This window comes from Chinchilla lanigera, unplaced genomic scaffold (genome assembly GCF_000276665.1).
Source record: "Chinchilla lanigera isolate Chin_1 unplaced genomic scaffold, ChiLan1.0 scaffold00036, whole genome shotgun sequence".
NCBI lineage: Eukaryota > Metazoa > Chordata > Mammalia > Rodentia > Chinchillidae > Chinchilla > Chinchilla lanigera.
Genome location: NW_004955437.1, coordinates 19,560,274 through 19,569,181, shown reverse-complemented (window position 1 = coordinate 19,569,181; position 8,908 = coordinate 19,560,274). Strand labels below are relative to the sequence as shown.

The 8,908-nt window shown below is 56.7% G+C and overlaps 1 protein-coding gene across 1 annotated transcript in view; it reads left to right on the top strand.

Moving 5' to 3' along the window:
- The window catches only part of Chst3 (carbohydrate (chondroitin 6) sulfotransferase 3), a gene marked incomplete in the record, with an annotated part of 42,103 nt that extends 36,566 nt beyond the window's left edge, over nucleotides 1-5,537 (top strand). Inside the window, 1 exon segment of the mRNA XM_005390020.2 lies at nucleotides 700-5,537. Within this exon segment, the coding sequence (XP_005390077.1) occupies nucleotides 700-2,014 (1,315 nt within the window).
- Nucleotides 5,538-8,908: the final 3,371 nt, after the last annotated feature.

Below are 8,908 nucleotides of genomic sequence, written 5' to 3'. Positions count from 1 at the left end.
TAATATTAATTATAATTAATTATTAATTATATTATAATTAATTATTAATTATAATTAATTATTATTAATATTATTTGCTGGCTGTGACTACATGTTATTATTACTGACTTCCTGGCCTGGTATGATGGGTCACACTGCACCACATCCCTATACGGGTCTTGGTGTTACGGGTGAGGGCGAACCTGTGTGAAGGCAGGGTGCTGGAGTGCAGAGTCGGGTGGGTAGCGCTGCTACGTGCAGCCCCAGGCTGTGTACTGCTCCACTCCACGGCAGTGTCCCTCAAATAGAAGATTCCCCACCCTCCACTGAGTTGGCGGGATGCTGCAGTGGGCCTGCCCTGCTTTCTCAGACCTATTCTCCCAGGGACAAGCCCTGCACACATGGATCGGTTAAGGGCTGGGCTGTGTGGCAGACAGTGACAGTGCCCACTGGGGACCCTCCACGTGGAGTGGCCCCATCTTCTTGCATGTGCCTGCACCTCTACACCCAAGACCTCTCTCCTACCAGCTCTGGCCAGCCTGAAGCACCAGGGTGCGACTGTCCCTCACCTTTCCCAGTTCTCCCCATAATCATGCTCCAGTCCTTGCCCCCGACTCTGCTTCTGGGGAAACCCCGCCTGGACAGGCAGTGGGTGATCAGCTTGAAGACCGCTGTCCCCCAAGTCGGATGTTGACCCCCATCTCCCTTTGTCCTCAACAGGGTCTCACACAGACTGAAGCAGATCCCCCAGTCCCTGGCCGATGCAAATGGCACCGACCCAGCCCTGATCCTGGCTGAGAACGCGTCCCTCCTGTCCCTGAGCGAGCTCGATGCCGCCTTCTCCGAGCTTCAAAGCCGCCTGCACAACCTCAGCCTGCAGCTGGGGGTGGAGCCAGCATCGGAGGCCGAGGGAGCGGGGCGGGAGCAGGAGGCGGAGGCGGAGACGGAGACGGAGAAGCCATCCCGGCCCTCCTCGGCGCCCCGCCGGCAGCGGCGCCACGTGCTGCTCATGGCCACCACCCGCACGGGCTCCTCCTTCGTGGGCGAGTTCTTCAACCAGCAGGGGAACATCTTCTACCTCTTCGAGCCGCTGTGGCACATCGAGCGCACAGTGTCCTTTGAGCAGCGCGGCGCCAGCGCGGCGGGCTCGGCCCTCGTGTACCGGGACGTGCTGCAGCAGCTGTTTCTGTGCGACCTGTACGTGCTCGAGCCCTTCATCAGCCCGGTGCCCGAGGCCCACCTGACCCAGTTCATGTTCCGCCGGGGCTCCAGCCGCTCGCTGTGCGAGGACCCGGTGTGCACGCCCTTTGTCAAGAAGGTCTTCGAGAAGTACCACTGCAAGGACCGCCGCTGCGGGCCCCTCAACGTGACGCTGGCCGCTGAGGCCTGTCGCCGCAAGGACCACATGGCCCTGAAGGCCGTGCGCATCCGGCAGCTGGAATTCCTGCAGCCTCTGGCCGAGGACCCCCGGCTGGACCTGCGTGTCATCCAGCTGGTGCGCGACCCCCGCGCTGTGCTGGCCTCGCGCATGGTGGCCTTCGCCGGCAAGTACGAGACCTGGAAGAAGTGGCTGGCCGAGGGGCAGGACCAGCTGCGGGAGGAGGAAGTGCAGCGGCTGCGGGGCAACTGCGAGAGCATCCGCCTGTCGGCGGAGCTAGGCCTGCGCCAGCCCACCTGGCTGCGCGGCCGCTACATGCTGGTGCGCTACGAGGACGTGGCACGCAGGCCGCTGCAGAAGGCGCGGGAAATGTACCGCTTCGCCGGCATCCCGCTGACCCCGCAGGTGGAGGACTGGATCCAGAAGAACACGCAGGCAGCCCTGGACAGCAGCGGCATCTACTCCACACAGAAGAACTCGTCGGAGCAGTTCGAGAAGTGGCGCTTCAGCATGCCCTTCAAGCTGGCCCAGGTGGTGCAGGCCGCCTGTGCGCCCACCATGCGCCTGTTCGGCTACAAGCTGGCCAAGGACGCTGCCTCCCTCACCAACCGCTCCATCAGCCTGCTGGAGGAGCGGGGCACCTTCTGGGTCACGTAGGGCGCCTGGGCCCCTGTGTGCCCCTCCTCATGAAAGGCTCGCCCTGCCTTCCTTGCACCACGGCCAGGGGGAGACGCAGCCCTGGCAGAGGGCAGTGGCTGGTAGCTGCCCCAAGAGCAGGCAGCCAGCTCCTCCTGCAGCTGTAGGCTTCCAGCTACCAGCTTCTCATGCAGCACGGGCCCTGGGGTTTCTTGCTGAATGGGGCCCCGGTGCCCTTGAGGGCCACCCAGATCTAAGGGGCGCCGGTCCGAAGCGGGACCAGACAGGCTCTGGCCCATTAACAAGCCTCATCTTGTCCCTCTCTCTCTCTCTCTCTCTCTCTCTCTCTCTCTCTCTCTCTCTCTCACACACACACACACACACACACACTAATGCCTAGAGGCTCTGCCGGCTGGAGTCCAAAACACTTAACAACCAGAAGGGGCCTAGGCCCTGACCAGCCACTCAGATCTCCCGCTGTACTCAGTGTTAACCTTTTCCTTCCAGACTGTGGAGACGCCAGAACCTGGGTAGCTGTTTGGGGACAGAACAGGACAGCCCAGGTTGGGGAGGGAGACATTTAAATCTCACCCAGTGACAGTGGTTCTTTACCAACCACTACAAATTGATTTGCTAGTTTAATAAATGGGATAGCAGTGCTGGTTACCAATGAACACCAGCCCAGTACACAGCTACAGGACACACGTGAACATAAAAACACACATACACACCACATGCAGACGGAAGAGTGCCATGAAAACACGAGTCCATGTACGTGTATGTACAGAGAAGCCCCTGTCATGCTCACGGGGTTTTTCTGCATCACACATCTAACAAGGAGTCTTTAATTACATTTTTAGGATTAACTGGAGGGGTAGGAAAAGGAAACATTCCCTGGCTAGCGTTGGGACTGAATGGTGGATGAAAAACTGCCCAGCCTGCACCCCTTGCCCATCCGGTATTCTCAGGGCTACCTCCTCTGACCCTTCCACATCTCTGGGCTGGCAGGTCGGATGTTCCCGCCTCATGTGAGGGCCTGGCCAGCTCCCCTGGAGCTTGTCCGTACTTGAAAGCTGCCTTGGGCCTGACTGGCGGAGGTAGCTTGTTCCCTGGAGGCAAAAGACAGCTCATGGGTCGGGCCTTTTCCAGGCAGGCCTCATCCGGGACCAGGCTAAGAGGTTCAAAGTGCTCTGGGGACATGAGTCACATCAGGATGCGCCCCCCGCCCCCCGAGAAGCCTGCCTTCTCCCTGGGGGTGGCCAGGGGTCAGCCAGTTGGTCCCCACGGTTATGCCGACGTGCAGAAGGATTCTGGGAAGAGCACAGTATTGCTCAGTTCAGGATGAGCTGGGTGTTTTACGTGGGGTTTTAAAGTTATTTATAGCTAGGTGTCTTTCTTGTTTGCTGGCTGTTTTCCCTTTTGTTTCTGCGGGAGCGCTCTGAGCCTGAGGTCCTGGGGGACCTGGGGAAACCAGCAGGGAGCAGGGGACAGGGACAGGAAGGAGTCTTCCCCAGGAGGACCTGAGCCTAGGTGGCCACATGGCAACCCCGGCTCCCACAGGCCTGGGAGCCCCACATGGAGCCGGTCTCAGAAAGCACCAGCCTTCCTGCAGTGTCCCTCGCCCCTCGGGATGGGACAGGCCCTGCCAGGCCCTGCACGTTTCCTCATAACCAAGCAGCAAGTGTCCCCAATTGCTGTCATGATGAGCAAGCACTTGGGGCCCAAAGGGTCACCAGCTCTGGAAACTTGACCCCAGGGACAAGTGGGCCAGGACGTTTCTGACAGGCCCAGCACCTACCCGTCTCTCCCTTGTCCCCCCATGGGGGCGGAAGAGACAGGGCAGGGCACAGCCTCCTCTCTTCCTGGGGGCCCCCTTGGTTGGAGAGCAAACAGCTTTCTTCCCGCCCCGGGCCCAGTCTGCCTCAGCCCTCAGGACAGCACTGAGAACAGACCCCTGGGACTTCCCAGAACTGCAAGTGACTATTTATTTAGTGAAGACATAGATGATGTCATTCGAAGGAACTCAAAGCTGTACCCAAATTAAGAGAGAAGTCATCCTAGAAACCATTCACACCCGTGCTCACAAGGACACCCAGAGGCGGCTCCGGGCACGCCCGCCCTGGGGTGTGGTCTAAGGTCCCCTTGATTTCTTCTGTAGATCTGAAGACATGACACGGAGGACCCTTGCTGCCATATTGCCTTCCCCGGGTGTCTGAGTGAGGACAACCCAAGCAGGCGGGCATGACCTTGAAATATCCCCCTGGGGCTCAGCTGGGGTTTGGCAAGGGCAGTGTAGGGGTAACAACTGGCTTTGCACTCCACAGGTGAGGTTGTAGTCATGAACTTGGGGCTTCCGCAAGGAGCTGAAGGGAGGGAGAAGGTGGTCTGGGTGGTGTCGTGCCCGGCACGGTGGCCGCCTGTCCCGCATCGCTGCTGCCTTTGATGCTGGCAGGCACCAGGAGGCTATAGGGCCCCTGTCCCCACCAATAGACCTGGCCAGGTGGGAGGGTGGAGGTGAGGGGTGAGGTGGTCTGGTCCGAACCCTAAAAGCCTCTGCCAGCCCAGAGCCCATTGTCACTGACTAGAGGGCCTATTCCTTGAGAACTGGACTTTGAAGCAGCACAAGAGCAGGTGGTGTGTCCCCAGGGCGGTCCCTCCCCACCCCGGCCATGAGGCCAAAAGTGGGTCCAGGTCTCAAAGGGATGGCGCCACGGCAGGGAGCGAAGGGGCTGTGAGACAGCCGTTGCTCTGCACAAACTGAGGGAAGGAACATGCGCTGAAGTCGGCCCCAAGTTGGTGGCTTTGTTTGTAAAGATCCCTAGGACACCGTCCAGCCAGATGGTAGGGAGAAGGCACGCCCCCTGCCAACTGCCCACAGTATCAGCTAGGGGATGCTACTCTTTATCTCAAGAGCACGAAGCAGAATTGGCAGTGTAAGAGCTTCCAGACTTCGACCCTGTGTCCTTGGGGCCCTGTAACTGCAGGGTGGGGGCACAAATTCGCGATGCGTTTTCGAGGGTACAGACCTGGTGCCACCCTCGCGGCATGGCTCATGTTGTAGCTGGATGCTTAGTGGGGCCGGGATGACCCGGGCAGTCTGCTTCCTCCAGCTTGGCCTTGGCCTGGGCACCCCAAGGGGTGTCCATCTCTTCTGTGTATTCCAGGCCCGGTGTGCCTGGCTCTCCTGCTCCCTCCTGGGTCCTACAAACCCTGGGCTCTGGGCCGTGTTTTAAAAGTGGCCACATGATCCTCTCTGTGGCATCCATGGCCGTGCCATGTACATATGTGTCTACATGTGTGTATGCATAACTCATTCTACTCTGCCTCTGGCACCACCCCACATGGCTCCCACCCCTTTTGTCCCCAGATGTCCTTGCCAGTGGCCACGACCTGCAGTCTCTGGGCAACACCAGGGCTGCCCTTCCAAGAGAGCTGGCTGCCAGCGGCACTCAGGGTCTGCTTTGCAGAATAGAATGTGAACTCATCGCCTAATGGCTTACTTGACTTATTTAATTAAAAATAAAAACATGCAATGAGCAAACTCTGCAGTGTTTCTGTTCCATGTGTTCTCGGCAGCCATTGAGTCATAAAGACATTAATAACAGGAAAAAAAACATTAATAGCAGTAGGAAGGCTGTGGTTTCCAGCACGAAGAAGAGCAAGGGAAGGGGCCGTTCCCCAGGGTGACGGCTGCAAGGGCAGGACGGCACACGCAGGGGCATGAGGAACGTGCCGTATGGAGCCAGGAGGGGGCGGGTGGTGACTGGGGGAGCCAGTGAAAAGGGCAGCATCTGAGAGGAAGTAAACATTCGGGTCTTACGAGGTGGGACAGGAGCACTGGGCAGGCCGGGCATGGCGGCGCACGCCTGTAATCCCAGCACTCAAGAGGCTGAGGCAGGAGGGTTGTTATAAGTTCAAGACCAGCCTGGACTACAAAGTGAGCTCAAGGCCAGCCTGAACTGTATAGCGAGATCCTGTCTCAAAAAGACAAAAAAAAAAAAAAAAAAAAAGCATCGGACAAGCTGTCAGGCCACCTGGGCACAAATCCCAGATCTCCCACCATTTGGCCATGGGACCTTGGACAAGTCCTTTCCATTTCCTGGGCCCCAGTTTCTTTTTGTTATTGTTTTTGTTTCCTGAGACAGAGTCTTACTATGTAGCCCAGGCTGGCCTTGAAGTTGTGATGATCCTCCTGCCTCAGACTCCTGAGTGCTAGGATTACAGGCGTGCGCCACCAGTCATGGCTCCCAGCTTTCTTTTGGAATGAAGGGTACAGGTGGTTTATAACTACTGTTTCCAGGGCTGGGCGTGGTGGTGCACGCTGTAATCCCAGCACTCAGGGAGGCTGAGGCAAGAGGATCATTGAGAGTTTGAGACCAGCCTGGGCTACAAAGTGAGCTCAAGGCCAGCCTTAACTACATAGCAATACCCTATCTAAGAAAAACAAACAAACAAACAAACAAAAAAATATATATATAAAACTACTATGTCCAAAAAAGTCTCTTGAGGGGTTCAGCAGTCAGTGGGAAGGGCAGTCAACACCCTGTCGCCAGAACAATTGTGCAGGGCTATTGACTGGTCTCACTCGTCGAAGACTTCATTCAGCCTTCTGTAAAATCTTGAAAACCATACAAGATGATGCTAAGGACACTTTCAACCAAGAAATCAGATGGAGTCCTTTCAAATAGCAATACACTGCTCTATCAGTCATAGACATTTAGTATGAATTAGATTTCAGCCTGGGGTCACTCCACTCAGCATTGCTATACCAAATATCTGAGCTAATCAGCTTAGAAAGAGAGAAGGTTTATTTTGGTTCACAGTCTTAGAAGTTCCAGTCCATTTCTGGGTGGAACCGTTGCTTTTAGGCCCACCTAAGCTCCCCCTGCAGGGGACAGGCGCCTCCCAGGAGCAGAGAGATTTTTCAGGACACAGCAGATAGAGCTGGTGCGGTTCTGCAAGGCTCGGGGCTTGGTGGCAGGGATGCAGCCACTGTGAAGGGGCCGAGGAGCATGGAGCGCTGGGGACAGTGCTTCCAGCCTCGAGGGAGGGGCAGTGTGGCGAGGACCTGAGCCAGGGGATGGGACGCCTGCCGCCAGCTCTGTATAGGTTTCCGCCATTGTACTGTCTAGGCCTTGGAAACCCAAACTCTTTCCCTCCCAGACCTCAAAATGTTCACGCCTGTCCTGAGACAGCCTGGCCTGAATAGCGTCCCCTCTGCTGTAGGACGGGATATGGTCAGCTTAGCTTCTGGGGGTGGGGGTTCCTGTCCCAAATGACCCCCTGGAGGACCAGACTGCCCTAATCAGAGTGGAGGAGCTGGACACTCCACTCACCAGCCCGCAACCCCCAGCCCGCCGGAAGCCCCCTTTCCTCCCCTCTCCTCCCTCTCACGCCCCGTGGGCCGCTCACTCTTCCTTCTTTACACCCCGACTGTCCAGCCCTGGGGAGGAGCCGGGCACCCCACGCGGGGCCCTGTGACAGCAACAGTCACCTGCGGCCTGTCAGAGAGGCAGCGTGATGGGCAGGGGCCCGGGGCCTGTGGCCGGGTAGGTGTGGCCACCCTGGCCCAGCTGCAGATTGTCTGGGGTGTGTTGGAGGGGCTGCGGTCCAGGGCCGCCCCTGGGGAGTCACTGTGCACGTCAGCTCACTAAAGGCTCTGAGAAGGCCTGCTTTCCTTTGACCCACGTTAAGGATCTCTTCACAGAAAGCACCATTTGTATGGGTGGAATTCTCAGCATGATTTTCCCCCAAACAATGGCATTGTCAAGACTGCACTCTACAGAACACTTGTAGCCACCAGGAGCCTGAGGGCTGAAAGACTAGACGCAGATAGGAAGATGTGGGTGAGGTGTGTAGGGAGGAAGAGCCCGGGCTCTGGGCTGCGGTCTCCATCCCACCTTCACTCCAGCTCCCTGAGTGACAGGACAAAGGTGGGAGGTGACCGCAGCCTCAGTCACCGTGGCCCCCATGCCCGGTCTGCCCCCGGAGGAGCCCCTGGGCACCAGAAACTCTTGGCGTGTGGCTTCCTCAACTCGGCCCACAGCCGTCCTAGTTCTCCCAGAGCTGGAGTGTGAGACCACTCTCCAAGGAGGCCTTTGTGAAACAGCTGCTCAGAGCTGCCAGCAGTAAACAGGCTCCCTGGAGGTGCGATCCCCGCGTAGCCAGCAAACCCTCTGCTATGGGCCGCTGGGGGTTTATTGGAAGAAGCAGCAGGTAGTAAAGGCTCACAGGAGCGGGCTCCCCAGAAAGACAGAATGGGGAGGAGGGGAGGAGGAAGGAGGGAGGAGGACACGGGGTGATGATAGAGGGGTGTGTTCTGCTGCCTCCCGCGGTCCAGACAGACAGCGGTGCTGCTGGGAGGTTGCTGGCACCCAGGACTTAGGGGGCTTTCAGGGTCAGGTCAAGATACACACGTAACCTTGAATCCCGCCGGCTGTGGGCTGGCCCAGCCCATGGCTTGAAGCCTGCACAGGGCTTGTTTTTAACAACTGTCATTTGAAGCCAATTCTCAATGATTTATAGCAGTGAACACCCATATCAGGAAAACAGAACAAGCACAAACAACTTAATGTGGAACCTCAGACTTCTAGAAAAAGAAGCCAAAAGCACATACGAGGGAGGAAATTATAAAGAGCAGAGCAGAAATTAATGCAATGGTAAAAACAGTACCAAAGAATCAATAAATCAGAGAGTTAGTTCTTCGAAAGATTAAATAAAATCAACAAACCTGTAACCAACCTTATCTAAAAAAAGGAAAGAAAAGACTCAAATCCACACAATTAGGAATGAAAAGAGTAAAATCACAATGGACCCTGCAGAAATCCAGACCATCTATACCTGCTTCGAAAACTTGTAATCTAATAAGATGGAAAATGCAGAAAAAATGGACAGGTTCTTAGATACACATGAATT